Source organism: Rana temporaria, chromosome 9, assembly GCF_905171775.1.
Source record: "Rana temporaria chromosome 9, aRanTem1.1, whole genome shotgun sequence".
In the NCBI taxonomy this organism is placed as follows: domain Eukaryota; kingdom Metazoa; phylum Chordata; class Amphibia; order Anura; family Ranidae; genus Rana; species Rana temporaria.
Window position 1 is genome coordinate 122,957,780 of NC_053497.1, and position 23,133 is coordinate 122,980,912.

The following is a 23,133-nucleotide window of genomic DNA, read 5'->3' on the forward strand; positions in this document are numbered from 1 at the left end:
TGGTCTTTAATTTTGTGTACAATTTCCTGTCTTCTATTTTCATGAATCAACCTAAATAAATCAAATTGAAATTGAAGATCATTCTTAAAGAATATATTATAAAACACTAGATAATATTTTTAACCTACTTTTTTTAAATTCCAATTTCTCAGTTCACACTACAAAAAACATAAGCTGCATTGATAACGTGGTCAACAGAAGCTTTTTGTTTGTCAGGAAAATCCAGACACAAACAAGTTCAACTGCTTCTTAGCATCACGTAGTAATGGTTGTTAGGGACCAAGTGTTTGGATGTCTATGTTAATCATGGTCTCTGTTTATGCCTATTCAATCCATTCAGTTTACCTGGAGGCAATGAAAAGCAAAAAAAAAATTGGGATTTTCATTATTGTTAAGACAATGCTTACGACCTATTAAAGCTAATGCTCATGTAGCCTGGAATATAAAGTAAATCTGTATTTAAATATATGTATTGAGAAGATATAGTACAACATATACTACTATATATATATATATATATATATATATATATATATATATATATAGCATTTAAACATTTAAATTGGTATTTGTAATTTGGCAATTATATCTAAAAAACATACCCAAATAGTTCTAATCTTTAAAATAATAATAAACCTTAGATCAATAATATGTAGCTAATATTTAAAGTTAAAGTCATAATACAGCTTCCATTTTGGCATTCCAAACACCAAATAAGCACATTCTGCATTTCAGTCATACATATAAAATGCCATAGTTTGTGGTTATGCATCCAGATAGTACTGTTGCTTAAAAGCCACCAAATTTACATTCACGGACATGTCATATGATTGTTTTGCAAGCTCCAGTGTTATTATTACCCTTTAGCAGAGGTGGAGAGATGAGGTGGTTATTGGATTGCTTTACTACACACCATATTCAACTGTTTATAATATTCTTCTGTGTCTACATATTTTCTCTGTGCACATTATTCATCAGAGTAAAAAAAGGAACTATGAAAACCTCGAACAACTTTCCTATGACAACAAGCGTGGACCCAAGGTATATATGCATGGAAAATGCACGTAGCCCACCGGTTCTAACTAAGTCACAGACACCCCAAAACCAAAAACAATACAATCTAAATTTTACCCCCCCCTCCCCCACCTAAATTAGGTGGTCCGTGACTGTCTGCTGTTTTTGTGCAATCCAGTAGTGGATTGGACAAGAGAATGGATAAAATGTAAGTGCTCAGCCTGCCCCTACAGTAAGTCTTGTTGATCCTTTGATGCTGGAGGGGCCAGCAAAAAATAATTACAGCAATATATTTTAAATCGTGGGCACCTCCAGCAGTTAAAGTTTGTTAGAAATGCATGTGAACCAGTAAATTTAACCTGCAAGTTTTTTTTCTAATTGTCATTTTTTTTTTTTTAAGAAGATTAATTTTGCAGTATAAGATAAACACTTATTCTTCAAGGTCAATTCCTGTGTTTACAAATGCATTTTTTATCTCTTTTTTTTCATTTCTGATCTTTTCCTTTTGGTTTTTTGATTTTGGGAAGAGGACACTCTTTGGATTTTTTAAAAAATTGCATTTCCAGACTTTTTTTTTTCTACTCTCTTTTAAAATGCACGTCCTTCTTTTTATATTTTCTTTTTCTTTTTGGGTCTTGGCGGACTTCAGTTTGCATGCAGAGTGCAAAATCAAAGCAAAGGAAAAAAAAAAGAAAAAAAAAGGAAAAGTAATTGAAAGAAAATATTGGACATAGTATAAGTCTAAATTATTTGTGAAAATACTATTTAACCTTTTTTTCTAGATAGCATGGCTCTGTCTCTCTCTCTCTCTCTCTCTCTCTCTGCGAGGTATTTGATGCCTAACTCCATTTGCTCACACTAATCACAGGCAGAAAAAGTTCTTCATTTTGAGCCTGGAACCAAAAATGTGACTGCTCTACTGACTGAAGCAAAAGGCCTAGAAGCCAGAGTGATCATCCTCTCTGCAAGGTGGGTTCCTGCTACAGAAAGTCATATCAATTTCTGTTAATTTTAGGTTCACCAAAGAAATTGTTCACGCTTTTCAGATTTTGTCTACTTTTTAGGTGCAAACTGTAAGGTGGGCATCCATTTTTACAAAATAATGAACGTGTTTGCATGTTTGTATTTTATATTATGCTTATATCATTTTTGCCTATTTGTTTAACTGTATTTACACATTGATATGAATTGCCCAAAAAGATCAAACAGTTATGCTTTTTTATTTTCATTTTTGTACAGTTTAATTAAAAACATGTTTTACTTGCCAAGTATTTACTTTCACTTGTTAATTTTACTTTTCTCCTTTATTACTAGAACTACTCAGATGCTGATTTTTGTAATACTTTGTTAATTTTCATTGCTAGACAATTAAATTCTTGATACATGGAGATGTATACTAAGGGGTTGCTACTTACTGTCTAGAAAATGCATTAAAAAGTGTGTAAGTTCCATAATGGGATAGTGCATTGTAAAATATACATGTTCAAACCACTAACACCACATCAACACGTGATCCAGACCTAGTGACCCTGATTTACTAAAGAAGTAGAGCATTTTCACAAATTTTTATAAATAAGGTAAAAAATAGTGAAAAATCTTTGCTTTTGATATTAAATCATGTGAAAGGTAAAATAGGACAATAGGTTAGCACAACTTCACCCCCTTTACAAAGATAGGTGAAAAATTACTTTGCAAAGAGAAAATTCACATAGTTTAGTGAATGAGGGAAAGTTCTGTTGACTTTAGTCATCCCAATATATGCATGTAAAAATCCTGTGTTATTTATTTTTTAATTTTACTTCCTTGCACAAAATTGGGAATTTATTACAAACAGAACGTTTGTTTTCTTTGTTTCATCTCATTCACTAAGTTAACTGAAAAGTGAAGATACAAAGTAAAAATTCACTTTAAAAGTGAACACTCTATTCCTTTAGTAAATAAACCCCACCAAATACCATCATAAATCACACCTATTTTAAAACATAACCTGACTTATTTTTTTGAAAATTTAAACTTTCAATAAGCTGTGTTCTAGTCCATTGAAACTGTATTTTCATTTTAAGAAGCATAACTTTCTTCAGGATTGGGAGCTAATAAAAAAAATAGCAGTGTATTTTTTTGCCTTAAAGGGTAATGCCACTTTCATGGAAAAAAGAATAGCAAAAAAAAAAAAATGTTCAAGCATATACAATTGTGAAACCAATCATATTGTAATTGAATGTTATTAAAAATAGCTTTTTCCTTTTTCAATCTGCAGCTCTGTAATTTTCTATAAAGAGCAATGCAATATGGCTACCTGGAGGTGTTCTGTACACAGATTGTGTACAAAACGCTCCCTAGAAACATAATTTCCTGCTTGTGTGATTGGCTCACTGATTTTCTCAGGCCCCGTACACACGACCGAGTTTCTCGGCAGAATTCAGCCAGAAACTTGGTCGGAGCTGGATTCTGCCGAGAAACTCGGTCGTGTGTACACTTTTCAGCGAGGAACCCGTCGAGGAACTTGTCGGGCCGAAAAGAGAACATGTTCTCTATTTTCTCGTTAGTCAATGGGAAAAGTCGGCCCGCCGAGTTCCTCGGCGGCTTCCACACTGAACTCGATGAGGAACTCGATGTGTTTGGCACGTCGAGTTCCTCGGTCGTGTGTACGGGGCCTGAGAAGTCCACACTAAGCTACAAGTCAGATTTTTGGCATCCCCTGCAACAAAAAATTTATTTTTGGTAAGATACTCCCAATAGGAAATGATGTCTAAAGGGATACAGACCCAGCAGTTTTCCTCATTAGAGCTCTACAGCTGCAGCAGCTAGTTGATTATTATTGACAGCAAATTTGACCATGTATCACCACAGAGTGGTACTGTGGATACTGGGAATATAAAAAGTGCCACTTCCCGATTAATTGAGTATGTACAAAAAGAATGGAGCTTTGGACTTTTTAGGCACAACATTATGCAAATTAGTAAAATATAACATCTTTAATGTATATAAAAAAACTGAATAATGACGATAAGATTTAAAATGTACACTAATGGTTTTGTACATAGTGTAGACATCTCTAACATGCACTACACAGAATGACGATAAGTATCTATAATATAATATATTCTGTAGTGCTGGTTATGATGTAGAAAGATGTCAAATCTTGCTCTTGCTCTACATGTTACGCGACAAGCTTTCAGGAGTTTTGGGCAAATGTATATTAAATATGTTAGCAATATGGCAGCATCAGCAAGGGGGCTGCTTAAGGAGAGGGAGTGTCTCTCAGGCACTGTATGTGATGATATAAAAATCCATAAAAGATTTTCAACATATATCTAGTATGGCAGTGTATTTTGTCTATAGAGAAAAGTGTTGGGAATCACAGTATATCTACATAGTAATCAAATAAATCCCTTCCATAGCCTTCACATATTATATGCTGTGACAGGCGGAAAAGCATGAAGTGCTAGCAAGATGGTCCCAACACACTGATAAACGATGAAGTATCTGACCAAGGATCCCATACTGAGCAAGTTTTGACATCTTTCTACATCAAATAACCAGCATCGGCCGACTTCTCTGCTCGTGTTCCTGGAACACGAGCAGAGGAGTTGGCCGGTGATCAGGGCATTTTACTGAAGCTCCTAGCAGACATCCGGAGCGGACCATTTCCCAGATTGCTACACAGTGGCCAATACTGTGGCTGCGTCATACCCCAGGAGGGTAAGAAGTTTCTGGTGAGTGCATATATAGAACGAGCACGGATAGTCACGCACATCGCAAGAAAGCAAGATTTGCTTTCCATCACTGGGCTTTATTTTTTATTACTTTTTACCTATTTTTACTCTAGTAATTAATTTTTGATTTTTGATTTATGAGCACAAGTCACTGTTTTATCACTATTTTGTTTATGTATTTTTTATCATTTGATGTATTATTGCTGTGTTTTTTCATTGGATATAGCACTTTATATGTGACAGATCAATTAAAGCGGTTGTATACCCTGTAAAAAATGTTTTTTTACACCTGTAAAGGAAAAGCCATAATGAGCTAGTATGCACCGCATACTAGCTCATTATGAAATACTTACCTTAAAACGAGGTGAAGAGAACTAACCTGATCCACGCCGAGCGAGATGTCATCTTGCTCCGGCGTGTCTTTTGGGTATCGCTGCTCCAGCGCTGTGATTGGCTGGAGCGGCGATGACGTCACTCTCGCGCATGCGCCCGGGAGACTTCAATTCGGCAAGGTCCGACGGCTGCCGGTCCTTTAGTCGAGGATCCCTGCTGCGCATGCGCCACTGCAATCAGCGGCGCATTGCGGGGGGAATATCTCCTAAACCGTACAGGTTTAGGAGATATTCTTTATACCTACAGGTAAGCCTTATTATAGGCTTACCTGTAGGTAAAAGTCAAAAAGTGGGGTATACAACCACTTTAAGTGATTTCTAATCCAGCCAACACCCGGCCGAGGGTATTACACTCCACTAGCACTTTGCTTACCTACTCATGCACAGGAACAAGTAGCACCCGTCACTTTATTTCAACACCCGGCTGAGGGTGCAATACTTCACTAGCACTTTTATTTATCTATCAAAGCACAGGAACAAGTAGCACCTGTCACTTTAAATCTTTAAAACCATTAAGAACAGCGCCACACCTACACCATTTTAAATCTTCACCATACTCCACCTAGTGGCAGTAATCTGTGGGGGCAGCAGTTCTTTTCTCCTGTTCAGTACTGTCCTTCCCTTTACGCTGAATCACCCATTTTCTTTCACTATGTACAAAGTTAGTTTGAATTTTAAATCTTATTGTCATTATTGTGCTTTTTTATATACATTAAAGATGTTATATTTTACTAATTTGCATAATGTTGTGCCTAAAAAGTCCAAAGCTCGATTCTTCTTGGTTGATAATTATGAAATCACTCTCATTAGACTCTCTCGACACTGGGGCACAGAGGAACGAACAGTGATTTCTTCAGAATAACAAAAGGTAGGAATCTGCAAGAAAGTTTGCTAAAATCCCTGCATATTGTTGCAATTACCACTAAAAGACTTATGGCGGTTATAAAACTAGGTAAAATATATAGGCCCAGATTCAGAAAGAACTTACGCCGACTGATCTACTGATACGCCGCGTAAGTCCACAGATGCGCCGTCGTATCTATGCGCCATATTCAGCAAACAAGATACGCCTGAATTTGGGCTTCATACGACCAACCTAAGTCTCCTACGCCGTTGCATCTTGGGCGCATATTTACGCTGGCCGCAAGGGGCGCTTCCATTGATTTACGCGTCGATTATGTAAATGACCTAGATATGCCGATTCACAAACGTACTTACGCCCGTCGCAGTAGTCTATGCCGTTTACTTAAGGCGTACGTCCGGCGTAAAGTTATTCCACATAAAGCAGGGGTAAGTCATGTTAGGGTATGGACCAGGGAACAGCCGTCGTATTTTACGTTGTTTACATAAGTCGTACATGAATGGGGCTGGGCGTAGGTTACGTTCACGTCGTACGCATTGAGCCGTCGTATCTTAGGGAGTATATGCAAAGTAATTCTGAGCATGCGCGCGCATGCGCCGTTCGTTCGGCCCTTCATTTACATGGGGTCACGGTTAATTTAAATGTATCATGCCCACTACCTTCCTACTTTGAATTAGACGGGCTTGCGCCGGCCAATTTACGTTATGCTGGCGCAAGTTTGGGAGCGAGTGCTTTGTGAATACTGTTCTAGCCTCACTGATTTACATTGGCGTAGTGCATATGAGATGCGCTACGCCAGTCTAAAGATGCGCCGCTCTACATGAATCCGGGCCATAGGCCTCGTACACACGGCCGAGGAACTCGACGTGCCAAACACATCGAGTTCCTCGGCCAGTTCAGCACTGAAGCCGCCGAGGAGCTCGGCGGGGCGAGAGCTCCCATAGAACAACGAGGAAATAGAGAACATGTTCTCTATTTCCTCGCCGAGCTCCTCGTCGGCTTCCTCGGCCGAAAGTGTACACACGGCCGGGTTTCTCGGCAGAATTCAGCCAGAAACTCGGTCGGAAGCTGAATTCTGCCGAGGAAACTGGTCGTGTGTACGGGGCCATAGACTTTCATCACATGGCATTGCTTGCCGCTATGGAGTGCACATCTAATATCAAATGGACAAATAATTCACACAAAGGTTATTGCTGGTTACTAATACATATTAGTTTGTAACCTTGTAACCTGATAGAAACTAGGTGAGAGAGTTTTAGCAAGCGTATCACGGAGACGTACTCAATGTAAAACAAACAAACTTCAGTTGTTGTGTGGACAATAGTTCAATCCTTCTCTCCCATTATTACTTATCTGTTCCCCTGACGTTCCCAACAAAGAAAATCTGCACAACAGAAGAAAATCATAAAAATGAATTCTCTCTATATTTAATGCTAATAGGCAAGGCATTGTCAAACAAAGGGCATGAGGAGCTGGGCATTGCCAGGGGGGGGGGGGCATATACCAATGCAAAAAAATACCATTCTGGTAAGGCTTAAAGTACCATGCTTGGGGATGCCTTAAATCTGCTTGTGAAATAACACACCTCTATGATTTATTAAAGAAAATTACTTACTTGTAAACAAAGACATTTTTATGGCACTGGGGGACACGTACACACATGTACAATAAAATACCCGGCAAGGTACTCTTTCTATGTTGAGGGCATGTGGCCTTGTATGATTCAGAAGGGGGAAAATACACACTTGCTGCCCCCCTCCTTTCCTGGCCAGCCAGGCTGCATGCTCTGATAAGGGTCTGGTTTGGGTTTTGGGATGGATCCCAGGCCCTTTTTTGCCTGGGGTTTGGTTCCTCTAAATTCCATACCAGACCCTATCTAGCAAAAAGGTCTGGTATAAATTTTAGGGGAAGTTCCACTTTTTATTTGCATAGTTTTATTGGTTGTTATGAAGCACCATAACAACCAGTGACTGTACAGCTACCAACACACTAAAAACTAACAAGGGATTGGGGGGGGGGGGTAGATTCATGACCCTGAGCATGAGGTTGTCATGTTTAGTATTTGTAGTAATACCACCACTGAATTTATGACTACTTCCCATTTAGTGTGCCTGTTTGGGGAACAGTGAACATCCAAACTTTGTGGTGAACTGTATGCCTACCTGTCATTATTAACTACATTAACTGGCCAATATTTGTATATAGTTGTATTGGGCTGGATCAGAAAGCAACTAATGCTTCCCCTGGAACACTGGTCCATCTGAGGGGGTCCAATAAAGAGGAAATGCATAATTTAGATGTGTGATGGGTCTAAGCTGAGTCCAGTTCCAGTGGTCTAGGTGAAACATTAAAGGGTTAGTTCACCTGTACTAAAAAAAAGAAGATAAGGAGCATCTGTAGAGATTTAAAAAGAACAGTGGAGGTTTGACTGGAGATGAATAATGCCCTTTCTTTAGGTGTAGGCCATTTATGTACCTCATGTACATTTTATGTGTCACTGTGTTGGCTCTACTTTATTCTGTCTGTACTCATGCCAGGTGCAAAATGTTACAATATCTTGATGTTGCAATGTGTCCTCAGGTTGACCTGTGAGCTGGAGGTTACCAAACTGCAAGGGTTAACATTGTTCCCACTATTTTTATCAAGGTTGCCACCCCTACAGGTCATACCATATAAAATGGGTTCACTCCAAGCCCTAGAGTGCAAGGAGCCTTCTGGGATACTGCCAAAATGTAGCCTGTTATTCTGCTGGATGGTCACCCTTTTTGTGGGGTAATGGGAGCCCAGTTGGAAACCCTCATGGACTTATAGATGCCAATCATGGATCTATAACTTTTGTGGGTTCCTGCCAATTATGGACTCTAAAGACTGGTAATACCTCTTGTGAATGTATTGCCTAAGTGGACTTTGCCTTCTGCCTAAGGTTCTCACAATTTATGGACCACTTAGAATAACTCTGTACAGGGATGTATGGAAACTGTCTTGAGAACTATACTGTCATCTGCAACTACCTAAGTAAAGGATACTATGTGTTTACTTACTTTGCCTGGGCTTAAGTCTCTTAAAGGGTTGTGTGTATCAAATGAACAGGGCTTACACACACAACTAAAGGGGAATGAGTGAGATACAGTACACAGAGCCCAGCATGTAGTATGCTTTGTAACATAAGCTATATTGCTGTTGCTAGAGACAACTGTACTTGTGTCCTTTGCTTTATGCAGCCAGCCAGAGACTGGGTGACAGGCAAGAGTGCCAGGTCCTGTGCTATTGAAGGGGTGTTATGCTTGGCCCCTTCACTAGCAACTGGCTTCCCACATACTGGGACCGTCTTTCCAGCAAAGAGTGCCTAGTGACTTAGCTGGGAGTCATGGGAGAGAGAGATATAGAGGGGCACCTTGGAAGAGAACAAGCATGTAGTTATATTGGAGTGCGTTTCCTTGTTTTCCAGTAGCAATAGTCGGACATTTCCCTGGGAGTCAGGTGACAGGATTTGCTGTGCTGGTGGAGATCGGTGCAGGTTCTGTGGTAATGGTCCCTAAATACTGCACACCTGGAGAGTGGTGTTCTCCAACAAGTAGCTGTGTCTAAAATGTTTAATGTTAACAGTATAATAAGTATGACCAAGGGTTACAGAACAGTTAACTGAGTTAGTTAATGCCTGCTTCTAAGCTCGGTTCACACATTTTTTAGTGCTCTTTGCAGAAACGCACTACAGTTTATTGAACATGGTTTCCTATGGGACACATTCACATCTATGCTTTCTTCAGGCGCTGCGTTTTTAGAAAGAGTTATGGACTTTTTTAAATGCAAAACTAATGTTTTTGTGGTTCAAAAGACTTCAATGTAGAATCTGCAGAAAAGCATGTAGTCCACTTATTCCAGCATTGTGAAAGAATAGTTGGTCTCCATCAAAGGTTACAAGCATATCTATAAAATATTCTACCCTCATCGCTAATATGTAGTGTATAACCTCTATAAATAAACCATAGACATCAAATTGCTTTCTGTATTCTCCAGGCAGACTAACTGAACCATAATTTGGACAAATATAAAGTTTTGTGCTGCTAACTGTCCAAGAAATGTTACATTCTCCAATACTCTTTGCCATTATGGATTAATATATATACTGTACATCTTCACAGACTTTGAAAAATACTTACTATAAATGTTCTTAACCTAATAACAAAATGTTTGCACTGTGACATCATTCCTTTTGTCCTCCCTCTTGTTCCCTCTACTCCCCACAAAAATATTTAAAAGTTACACTTTTTGTTTTGATTTTTAAAATACAAGACTCAGGTATGCAATGTTTTTTTCTTCAAAAATACATATTTTAGAATATAACTCTTTCTTTATTTAAAAAAAATATTTTAAAATAGCCAATACAATTTAATTAAACAGTTATGTTTATTTTTGCTTCTTTGGTAATACTTATGGTATACGATTTTATCATTAAATATTAGGAGATTTTCCTTTCTAGAACAGTACAAGACATTGAAATAAAGATATTGGGCTCCTTTCACAGAACCAGATCGCATTCAGTAGGTGTTCGGACACATTTTCCCTAAATATCGCATGCGATCCTGCAACTGTCAATTCACTACTGTATACAGTTTCAAAATTGTCAGTAAATAACGCATAAAGTCAATTCACAGAAGGAAATAAGTCATTAAATGCATGCGGTAATTAAGCAGTGGTCTAGGTATGCAGTATTTAAGAAATTTAAAAATATAATAGCCAATTTGCCTTTTTGGATCAGTTCTCTCAACAGTAATGAATTGAAACCTAAATATGGAAATATGGAAATCATTGGGGCTGATTTACCTAAAGTATAAAACTTTTTTTTAGTTTTGGATGGAGTGGAGAGGGGTTAGAACACCTGTCAGGGAGATACACTATAAGTGTGTCCTGTTTACCATTATCATTGAAATTAAAAGTAAAAGAAAATGCCAAATTTTGGGTTGCCCCCAGAAAGCATTACAGGGGAAATATTCCAATGTGGACACTAGTTCTGTTGACCTGGGTGTCCCCTAGGTACCCCCTACCCCCCCCCCCAATTTACAGGGATTTCCTCTAACTTCCTGTTTTGGCTATGGGACAGGAAGTGAACGGAAATATAGTTATGCCTATAGTTCTACTCTGCGAGTTGCTCCAGAGCTTAGTAAATGAGGTAAAGCTTCACTTTACAAAGAACACCCAATAACATGCAAGGAAAATGTAAGAAAAATGCCTTTTTGCTTGCACATGATTGGATGATGGAAGTCAGAAGAGCTCCCCCTCATTTACTAAGCTCTGGAGTAACTGAACTTGCAAAGTCCTCAGTCTATGTACCTTTAGTAAATCAACCCCATTACATGTAGTGAAATATATATTTTCTATGGTAATTTTGCCAGAATTTTTTTGTGTATATACAAGCATAATCGATCATTTGCTGATATCTTCCCAATCACTCCAAACATAATACAATGTACATGCATATCACAATGGTCTAATCCTTAGTTAGAACATATGTCATATGTAGTGTCGGAGAGACTATTTATCCACAATTAATCCACAATCTTTGGCTCAAATATTCCCAACACAGAATGGGATTATGAATAGACAAGTATTCTTACAAAGGTGTGGAACTTGAGCTGTTAGGAGAGGGGTGTCATCAATTTGAAGGTTTGAAAGATGGATACCAGAGTGACACTTTGAAGAACATGAGAGAATGACAATGGCTATTCTCTAATAAGAAAAAAACAGACACATCTAAATATATAACAATGACTTTGCTAAATATCACAGCAAAAATTACTTTAAAGCCAGATTTCTCAACCAAGGTTCCATGGAAGCCTAGGGATCCTCAAGAGGTTACCAAGGAAAAATAGTATACAAAATTACACACAGTATATAAATAACCTTCTTCCACAAAAAAAAAAGACAACGTTCTCTTTTGTATTAGTGGAAGACGCGTATTTATATATGTGTGTAATTCTTTATACTATTTCCATTTAATATTTGCCAATTTTAAAGATATTTTGTATTTACCTAATTGAACTTAGTTGTTTTTGATAAACCACGTGTATCCTGTGAAAACAGGTTCCCTTTGACTGGTTTTCTAGTCGTCTTTTTTTCTTTTGTATTAATACATATGCTGCAGGGACCGCACTGACTTAGTGAGTTGGCATATTTCTACGGTTTAAAGGGGAGGTCCACACAAAAAGTGAACCTTCGAATTTCGGAACGCTCCCCGCCCTCCGGTGTCACATTTGGCACCTTTCAGGGGGGGTGCAGATACCTGTATAATACAGTTATTTGCACCCACTTCCGGGAATAGACACCCCCGCGGGATTCACGCCCCCAACCCCCCCCTGCTGTCTTCTGGGAAACACACTGTTTCCAGGAGACAGCGGGGACCAGTGATGAGGACACGCCGCACTGATTGCTCATGCGCAGTAGAGAATCGGGCAGTGAAGCCGCAACGCTTCACTTCCTGATTCCCTCACAGAGGATGGCGGCGGGGGCAGCCGAGAGATGAGCGATTGCTCAGCTTTGGCTGCCGACATCGCAGGCGTGCTGGGCAGGTAAGTGTTCATTTATTAAAAGTCAGCAGCTGCAGTATTTGTTGCCTATTTTTTTCGTGGGACCTCCGCTTTAAACTATTCTACCACTTTATTAGCAATAAAAATTGACAGGGGTTCTAATTCTTCTCCACTGTATCCATCCCACTGGATACCGCATGAGATAAAATACCGAATGGTTTCATGCAGTAATTTTATTTTATTTTTTATATTCAATTTTATTGAACATTTTGAAAAGGTTGCACTCGGAAAGCACATAGCCTGGGACAACATGATCCCATAGATATATCATTGCATTAATATAACAGAAATATGACAATCCTTCAAAGCAGTTCTTACAAGCTAAAAATTAATTTAATATGAATATGCATTACCACATGGTCACATCTTTAATGTTCTAGCCAGTGTTTCCCATAGGCAAATAAATGAACTGCTCACAAAAGTGGAAAAGACAAAAGAATCCAGAAGAACAAAAAAACACATCTGGGGAGCTTTTTCCTGACCTAAGAAGGTCCCTCCAAACTGCCATTTTATGACAAAGCTCAAGCTCTAAAATAGAAGCTATTCATATAAAGGATCTCAGAATGTCAGAGCTCGAGAACTCAATCCAAGATCCGCATGCAGTATTTTGGTAGCAATTTTTTGTGAATTGCAAAAAATGTTTTGACAAACGCTATGAGCTATTTTATCGCAAATTTTAAAGAGAAAAATACAGATTTGTGAATGGAGCCCATAGTCTTTTAAAAGTGTATATTAGTATAATTTATAGAATCATAATAGGATATTATATTTATCTTCTTATTCTTAATTCTCTTTGTCAAAAACATTAAGAATGCAACACTTACCCTCCTTATTTAGTTTGATAGATATATATATACACACACACACGCTAAATTTGTCAAAAGTATTGGGACACCTGCCTTTACACGCACATGAACTTTAATGGCATCCCAGTCTTAGTCCATAGGGTTCAATATTGAGTTGGTCCACCCTTTGCAGCTATAACAGCTTAAACTCTTCTGGGACGGCTGTCCACAAGGTTTAGGAGCGTGTCTATTGGGAATGTTTGACCATTCTTCCAGAAGCACATTTGTGAGGTCAGGCACTGATGTGAACATGAAGGCCTGGCTCACAGTCTCCGCTCTAATTCATCCCAAAGGTGTTCTGTCGGGTTGACTCTGTGCAGGCCAGTCAAGTTCCTCCACCCCAAACTTGCATGTCCATGTCTTTATGGACCTTGCTTTGTTTACTGGTCCAAATCATTGTAGAGAGGGGATTATTGTGTGGGGTTGTTTAACAGGGGTTTGGCTTGGCCCCTTAGTTCCAGTGAAGGGAACATTTGAGGCATTAGCATACCAAGACATTTTGAACAATTTCATGCTCTAAACTTTGTGGGAACAGTTTGGGGATGGCCCCTTCCTGTTCTAACATGACTGCGCACCAGTGCACAAAGCTAGGTCCATAAAGACATGGATGAGTGAGGTGGAGGTACTTGACTGGCCTGCACATAGTCCTGACCTCAACCCAATAGAACACTTTTGGGATGAATTGCAAGTCGGGCTTTCTCATCTAACAGCAGTGCCTGACCTCACAAATGTGCCTCTGGAAGAACGGTCAAACATTCCCATAGACAAACCTTGTGGACAGCCTTTGCAGAAGAGTTAAAGGTGTTATACCTCCAAAGGGTGGGCCAACTCAATGTTGAACCCTACAGATGAAAACTGGGATGCCATTAAAGTTCATGTGCGTGTAAAGGCGTGTAAAGGCAGGTGTCCAAATACTTTTGACAATATAGTGTTTTAGTTTCTAATTTGTTTTCTTTTGTATTCTAGTGAGGATGACGCCAGTACTGTGTACAAGACAGCAGCTGTGCTAGACATGACAGGCTCTGGCTATGTGTGGTTGGTTGGAGAAAGGGAAATTTCTGGAAGTGCCTTACGATATGCACCTGATGGTAATGTGACCATATCACACTTAAAGAACGCAATGCAATACAACCTCACCTTTACTAAAAAAAATGTTTTATGTCTTAAGCAATTTCAAAGCCACTGACACTTGAAAAGCAATGGGATTCTGTGACCAGAGCTAAGTTACACCGGTAATGACCCAGCAATTCTAAGCACTGTAGATTTGAGGCTGCTTGTGGGAAGATTGTAAATGGCAAAGATGCAAGCTGGGCTACCTTACCAGTTATAAGTGCACTTAAATGGAAAGGTTTCCTATTTAGCAGCTTTAAGATGGAAACAAAAGCATTGAAAGTTCAATGTTCAGTGTATCACTAGCTTGCTTAATGGGAAAAATAATATAAACATGTCATGGAAAGATTGTTTCAAAATCTGAGCATTTTCATTCCTCCAAGATTGCGAAAATCAGGAGAAATTGGTAAAAGTTCACTATATTTGAAAAAATTGCATTGATGTCAAAAAGGAATTCAAAATAAAGATTTTTTTTAAGGGTGCAATGGGATCTAAATGGCCTGAGTAACACAGAAGGTTCTTCTAAACAGTTTTTTGGCAAAAAAAAAACTCATTAGCCTATTTATTGTATTTTTTATAGAAAACAAAATGAGAGAAAAAAGTAAAATTAGGACACAGTAAAATGAGTGGTCATTGGCTGCATGTTTGGGGTTGTTGTCCTACTGTAGAATAAATTTGGGGCTAATCACATGCCCCCCCCCCCCCGATAGTATGGCATGATAGATAAGTATCTGCTTTCCATAGGACATGGAAACAAGCGACTCAACTATGCATGAAAAAGTAGGAACTGGGGTGCAGAAAAATGGCAACAGGTGCTCTGGACTGATAAGTCAATATGTGAAACATCTGGCTGTAGCAAAAGGCAAATTGTTCACAAAGGGCTGGAGGGCAGTACAATAATAAGTGTCTGCAGGCAACAGTGAAGTATGGTGGAAGTTCCTTGCAAATTTTTAGCTGCAAATTTCTGCAAATGAAGTTGGAGATTTGGTCAGGATCAATGGCATCCTCAATGCTGAGAAATACAGACAGATACTTATCCATAACATCAGGGAGGTGTGTGATTTACTCCAAATGTATTCTGGACAACAACCCCAAACATACAGCTAGTGTAATAAACTATTTTCTTTAACGTAAAGAAGAACAAGGAGTTCTGAAAGTGATGGGTTTGTCTTCCTGATCTCAACATTATCAAGTCTTTCTGGGATTACATTAAGAGACAAAAGGATTTTAGGCAGCCTAAATACACAGAAGATCTGCGGTTAGTTCTCCAAGATGTTTGGAGCAACCTCCCTTCTAGTGTACCTTGAAGAATTGAAGAATTGATGCTGTTTTGAAGGCGAAGGGTACCAAATAGTGATTTGAATTGCTCTTCTTTTGATTTACTTTCCATTTTGTTAATTGATAAAAATAAAGTATTAGCACTTCTATTTCTGAAATTATGCCTAATTTACAGATATATAGTGTAATAGTGTAAATATAGTATATATATAGGCCCGGATTCAGAAAGGACTTACGATGGCGTATCTCCAGATACGCCGTCGTAAGTCCAAATGCGCGCCGTCGTATCTATGCGCTTATTCAGGAACTGAGATACGCCTGAATTTTGCAAGATACGACCGACGTAAGTCTCCTTACGCCGTTGTATCTTGGGTGCACATTTACGATACGCCAACGTAACTTTGGGAGCAAGTGCTTTCTGAATACAGTACTTGCCTCTCAATGTTACGTCGGCGTAGCGCATATGAGATGCGCTACGCCCGCTCAAAGATACGACAATGTATCTGAATCACGGCCATAGTATATATTGTACATACCGTATACATTTTCTCTCTCACACTCTCTCTCTCTCTCTCTCTATATATATATATATATCTACACACATTTTTTTTGCTCAAAAGGTGTGGCAACACAGTCGGGTCTTGACCATCAATGTTTAGGTAATGTAGCCAAAGCAATACAGATGCTTGGTCAGGACTATGATTAGTGAATGAGCGGTAAATGTCTGATGTAGTCACCCACGTGCTCTCTCCTCCATTCAGCAGATTTCGTTAGTTAGATACATTATGCCAGTAAAGGCTTCCACAGTGCCACATTCAATTGTCAATTAGGGAAAAACTGGATTAAACTGGATTTTTTCTATAGTTAGATACATAACACTGTGCAATTTAGTAGAACCTGATTGGTTGGCAGCACTGCGCCCTCCAACCCTGATTACTGATGTGCAAGAAATTCAAGGCTTCCGGATAATATTTAACTGGATTAAATAGGGATCATTTGATGTCTGCCTCTGCCTACACTTGCACTTTTAATAATGTTAATGTTTTTAAAATTGTTTACCTATACTCAGAAATAATCTTTAACCAGATCAATCATGTACTTATGTTTCTGTTGTAGGGGTCATCGGTCTGCAGTTGATCAATGGGAAAAATGAATCCGCCCACATAAGTGATGCAGTGGCCATTACCGCTCAGGCAATTCATGATCTTTTTGAAAAAGAAAATATTACTGACCCGCCAAGAGGGTGTGTAGGAAATACAAACATCTGGAAAACTGGGCCGCTATTCAAAAGGTTATTATAACTAAACCCTAAAAGTAGCAAAAGCAACCATGAACATAAACCACACATGGCATCTTCTAAAATATTATACCCAACAAGTTTAGCAAGAGACAGATGCATACAGTGTTGGCCAATTTGCCAAACTAAAAAATCTTTCCTGGCTCCTAAACAGTAATACACTAAAGCCTTGCTTCTGTTTTTTTTTTTTTTTGTTAAGGCTATATTGAAGAAAAGTTGAAATTTTTGTCAGATTTTATTTCTGTGACTTTCTTTGGGAAACTTTTTCTTACTTTTTCTTCCTATGACCCCTGTACAAAAAATATGTGTACTGATACCAACGTTTCCATATTCAACTAAAGATTTTGTTTTCTTTCCCTGTTGGACAGATTTGCCCTCATCCTAGTCAGAGGAACTCTCCCTGTAAGGGACTTAAAGTGTTACAAAACCCACAACAGTAAAATCAGTCTTCATATGCAGTAAATCATGCTTTTTTGAACTCACTGTGAAACCGAAGGGGTTAATCTTCTACATTGCGTAAAAAATGTGTTTCCATCCGGGAGCTGTGGGCACCTGTCTGGGGACAGGTTAGGCATCACTAGGGGGGGGGCTGGACAAGGATGTCAGCTAGAGCAATTTCGCCACAGACACTGTTCGCCGCGGTGGACTACGTGTGCTGCATTACTACTTTCCTTGGGCCAAAGGTGTCCCAGGTCTATTATAATACTATAGTGTATACTGTGATAAAAAAAAAACTGCCCTTCACCGCTAAAGTGTTCAGGTTTGCCTTGAAGAAAAGATGGCAAACCTACACAGTCCCCAAACCATCTTCTGATAGAAAAGAGCCTTGAGGACAAGTTGCACATGCTCAGTTTGGTGTGTATTGCTAGAGAGTTGTTTTTTTTCTTGGGAGAGTGCATGTGATCAACACAGGTCCAATTAGCACTGTCCAGACAGAGGGTTAAGGGTCATGAAGCCTCATAGGACAATCAGGGTAGAATAAAACTCCTCCTACCAGCTTTAATCAGGCACCGATAGAAGTCACAAGACTGCTCTAACTGCTGATGAGAAAAGGTATTTAGCAGTTTATATTTACTAAAACTTTTTCATTTACATGTTCTGTGTAATGTGGGAGACCAGATATAGTGACTGCAGGGTCCTGGTTTTAGTAACACTTTAAGCTCTGTCAGATAACCTCTGGGCTCATTGCAGAAGTGCTTCACAAATTTGTAGATACCGCTAAGTGCATATTTGTATTCTGTTATGTCAGGGTGCTAATGTCCTCCAAATACCCAGAAGGTGTTACAGGAAGGGTGGAATTTAATGAAGATGGAGACAGAAAATTTGCCAACTACAGCATTATGAACCTTCAAAACCGAAAACTCGTCCAAGTTGGGATATTCAATGGAAGCCACGTGAGTAGCAGTCCAATCTGTACTTTGCATTGAGTGGGTTTCCCACTGGTCTGCACATACCTGTGCCTGGCCAGTGCACCTTTAGAGCTGTGTAAAGAAGAACTGTCACCAGGGATTTTTACACGTAGTGATATTGTTGGGAATATTGATAATGATTATCTATGCCCCATTTCTGAGATAATTTTGCTCATGCTGCTCTATGGTACCATGCCATCTTGAGTGACAGCCCTGCTTCATTCACCCCTTTTGTATGACTGAGAGAGGCAGAGTGCTCCAGGAAATAGTAAGTGAACTCTGGGCTAAAAATCGACACTGGTCTCACAACAGGGTCAGAAAATATGGCATCCCTTAGGGTGGCAGAATGATATCAGGTATTTTTTAGAAGTAGAGTAGGGATTAAGCAGTTATTTATACAACTAATATGATTTAGTTTTTTTATAAACAGTGCTGTTTCATGTAAAGCTCATTGTTGACAGGTTCTCTTTAACTGCCACTTGTCCATAAAAATCACTGGTCCGACCATGCTTTCATGCATGTCACTTATAAAGGATAGAACTGCTGAACCATCATGGCTGCCTTTCCCCCCTATTCTCTTGCTTTTTTTAAACATAGCAGTGACTCTGCATACTTACAATACATGACTGAAAGAAGATTAAATCCTCCAATGATGACAGTCATTACCTCGGTAGTGTTATCCCAGCTATTGTCCAGCTAGCTGCTGCTTAAGTATTGTGTTGAACAGGAATTACTGCTGAATGTGGTTCTAGGAAAATGCTGTTCTCAAGTTGTGCTGAGCCTTTTACATTAATAAGCTCCAGAAGAGAGAGAGGGTATATCGAGGGACAAACTCTAGGACGACTCTGACACCACCCACCATTCTTGGACAAAACATCACCCCAAGCACCAAAGTCAAAAAGCCTCGGAGTCATCTTTGACTCAGACATGACTATGGACGCACAATAGGATCAGTAGTCAGCGGATCTTACTATCTTCTCCGCTTGCTGCGCAGACTCATCCCATTCATCCCGAAAGAGGACACAGCAGCAGTAGTTGGAACACTCATCAATTCCCGACTCCACTACGCAAACTCCCTTTACCTAGGTCTACCCAAATACCAGATTTCTCATCTACAAGTCGTCCAGAACACAGCAGCAAGACTGATAACAGGAAAAGACCCTAGGAATCAATCACCCCTGCCTTGAGGACTCCATTGGCTATCAGTAAAGGATCGGGTTACATTCAAGACCCTCTGCCTCACCCACAAATGCACACAAAAAAACGCGCCTCAATATTTATGCGAGAAAATAAAACACTACACCCCTAATCGTGCCCTCTGATCAACAAATCAAAATCTCCTCCACATCCCCAAGTCCCGCTACAAATCTAAAGGAGAATGAAGATTCGCAGTCCAAGGACCACGGCTATGGAACGCTCTACCCACGATAATCCGCATGGAAGAAAACCACCGGGCCTTCAGAAAAAAACGTAAGACCCACCTCTTCTAGAGGATCTGGACGGAATTGGACAAAAGCGCCTTGAGGCGATTCAGTTTGCATTTGTAGCGCTATACAAGTTACTCACTCACTCACTCATATACCTTCCAGTGAGGCTGGGCAGTTGGCTGTGTTTGGAACGAAGTCAACAAAGACCGTGACGTCGCTCCCAATTTATGCCAGGAGCAAAATAGAAGACTGGTGTTGAATGTAGTCATGGACATTCCTGAGGCCTCCTGGGAGGAAGGGCAAATTCATCAGGCAGTGGTGACTTGGCACCTGACAGCCAAGTGTCCGTTCTGGACAAGCAAATGGATACAGCCACATCCGCCTTGTTGGAGTGGAGGAGAGGCATTCATGCCTGTTTCCAGGGGGTTAGCTTACAACTGATCAGCAACATTGTAGCTTATTAAGTCCAACTGAAAATGGCAACTAGAAATCCTGTAAATATGAGTTGCTGAGCGGGTGTCGGTCCAGACATGTGAGTGGATGCCAACCATATGGTCGCAATCTTCCAGAGCCTGGACTAGCTCTGTGATATCAGCTGACAGCATGATTCAGCCCGCTGTCTGCTGAAAACAGGTTACAGGAGTGCAGAACGAAAAACTCCAAACAAGCATTGGCTGTACTTCTCTTTGAATGGATTTTAAGGGGCATGGGGCCCCCCAAAATCCATAATAGACCCTTATCCGAGCATACAGTTTAGCAGGCCAGGAAATGGGTGGACAAGTTACTGCCCCTTCTCCTGGACCATACCAGACCACATGCCCTAAACATGGGGGGGTGCTTTAGGGCAGGGCGGCTCCTTCCCCACAACCCTGGCCTGGTGGTTGTGGGGGTCTGCAGGTGGGGGGCTTATCGGAATCTGGAAGCCCCTTTAACAAGGGGACCCCTAGATCCTGACCCCCCATGTGAAAGGGTATGGGGTACGTACCCCTACTCATGCACTAAAAAGTGCTCAAAGAGTTAATAAAAAGACAACTTCAGTTTTTAACAAGTCCTTTATAAAAAGAAAAACATAAAAACGCTGACCCGAAGGAAAAAAAACAAAAACCGCTGCCCGTCGAACACAACTGTTCCTGTCCAGGGACACAGCCGAATGACAGGTAAACATAGGAGCAGGATTACCAGGTAACTGGATGACTCCGCCCCCATATCTACCTCTAATTGGGCAAGTATCATTTCCGAATGACAGATAAACATGGGGGCAGGGTTAACCGGTGATTTCACTGGATGATCCCACCCCATAATGACACTCACCCAATAAGACGTAGACATGCGAGCAGGGCTCACCTGGTAACATCACTTATTAAAAGGGGGCTTCCAGATTCCGATAGGTCACCCCCCCACACCCCCAAAACCACCAGGCCAGGGTTGTGGGAAAGAAGCCCTTGTCCCCATCAACATGGGGACCAGGTGCTTTGGGGAGGGACTGCCCCAAAGCACCCCCCACCCCCTCATGTTGAGGATCTGGTATGGTTCGGGGGGAGATACATCTGATTCTCTGAAAAAAAATAAAGTTTTTCCAAATTTTGATTTCTAATGAAACAAATTGTACATGTCCAACATGAAGGCTTTCCTTGATTTGGGTGCAAAAGTGACACTGAGAAGTTCCAATATGATGGGTATCTTCCAGTTAAGCTAGCGTAGGACCCTTTAGTTATTAGACAAACAAGGACACTCTCCATTATGTGACCTTGACCCCCTGGATCCACCAAGAGTTCCTTAGTCATGGGGATGAATATAAAAAATATGATTTTAGCCTGGATCAACCAAGTAATTTAATTAGAAAATAATAATAGTATATCTATAAATTGGCTGTTTTAAGATGCGTTAAGAAGAAAGATTTGAAGAATGACCAAGATAAGGTAGAACAGAAAGAGACTTCAACCAGTCATAGAGGAGAAAGATTGGGCCAGATCCACAGCCAGCCGCCGTAACTTATCTTTTCCCATTTAAGTTACACTGCCGGAAAATTTCTACCTAAGTGCCCGATCCACAAAGCACTTACCTAGAAATTTTCGGGTGTGTAACTTAAATTCCGCCGGCGCAAGGCGTTCCTATTGAAATGGCGGCGAGTCCCATTTAAATTAGGCGAGCTCCCGCGCCGGACGTACTGCGCATGCTCGTGACGTCATTTTCCCAACCTGGATAGCGCGAAATTACGGGTCAAAAAAGTTGCGTCGGGAAAAAAAACGAGTTGCGGCGGGAAAAAAAATAATTTAACAAACAAAAAGACAGCGTCGCTGGAAAGAAGGGTCTGCTTTTACATGGTGTACTAACTTTACACTTTGTAAAAGCAGCCCTAATGTTACAATTGCAAACTAAAACTTACGGAGAAAAAACGAAGCTGAAAAGCTTTGTGGATCTCCGTAAGTGCTAATTTGCATACCCGAAGCGGCATTTCGACGCGAAATGCCCCCAGCGGCGGATGCGGTACTGCATCCTAAGATCCGGCAGTGTAAGTCCCTTACACATGCCGGATCTTCTGTCTATCTCTTGGAAACTGATTCTGTGGATCAGTTCCAAAGATAGAAACAGGGATACGCAGGCGGAACAGCAGATCCGCCTGCGTATCTCTTTTGAGGATCTGGCCCATAGCCTTTAACTCTGGCAAAAGTACCTTCTGATGGAAACATACCTGAGCCTAAAACACAGAAAGTCAAGATACTAATTTGCTTCCCCTTCAGGACTAATCTATGACTCTCAGGGCAACAGTTCAGATGAGATTGTTCCTATAGTGCACAGGTCCTCACGCACCTTGTTGGGAATTTCCTTTGTTTGCTATGATTGCTGAAAAATGTACATAGTTTAGTTTATTAAATAGTTTAGTCTACTCCCTTTTACCTCTTTGGAGAACCAAAGATGTTTGGTGAGGCTAATGTGTAGCACAGTCTGTGGCCCCTTAAATGTGCTTACAGCACATTTCTCCTTGTTACAGTATTGCTGTTCCCTCCTCCTCTTCATTTTGGAAGAGACCAGACTGATGCTACTCAGATTGCTATTGGTTGGAGGGACTTCCAGCAAGGTGGTGCATTTTGGGTCTCAAAAAGAGAGGGAGGACAGAGACAAATGGGGGAGGAGGCAGTGTGCAGCCATGAAACCAGCACGATGTACCACATTTGTGTGGCCTGGGCAGCTACTACAT

At 40.2% G+C, this 23,133-nt stretch overlaps 1 protein-coding gene across 9 annotated transcripts in view; it reads left to right on the forward strand.

Moving 5' to 3' along the window:
* Positions 1-23,133, forward strand: part of GRIN1 (glutamate ionotropic receptor NMDA type subunit 1) — a 121,458-nt gene that overhangs the window by 43,581 nt on the left and 54,744 nt on the right. For 7 of the 9 annotated variants that reach the window (XM_040324383.1, XM_040324384.1, XM_040324387.1 and 4 more), the window contains exons 4-8: positions 979-1,041; positions 1,883-1,983; positions 14,380-14,501; positions 16,918-17,092; positions 18,348-18,492. In XM_040324383.1, the coding sequence (XP_040180317.1) occupies positions 979-1,041; positions 1,883-1,983; positions 14,380-14,501; positions 16,918-17,092; positions 18,348-18,492 (606 nt within the window). The remainder of the gene's footprint in view (positions 1-978; positions 1,042-1,882; positions 1,984-14,379; positions 14,502-16,917; positions 17,093-18,347; positions 18,493-23,133) is intronic. The other 2 variants (XM_040324385.1, XM_040324391.1) reach the window with 1 other exon arrangement.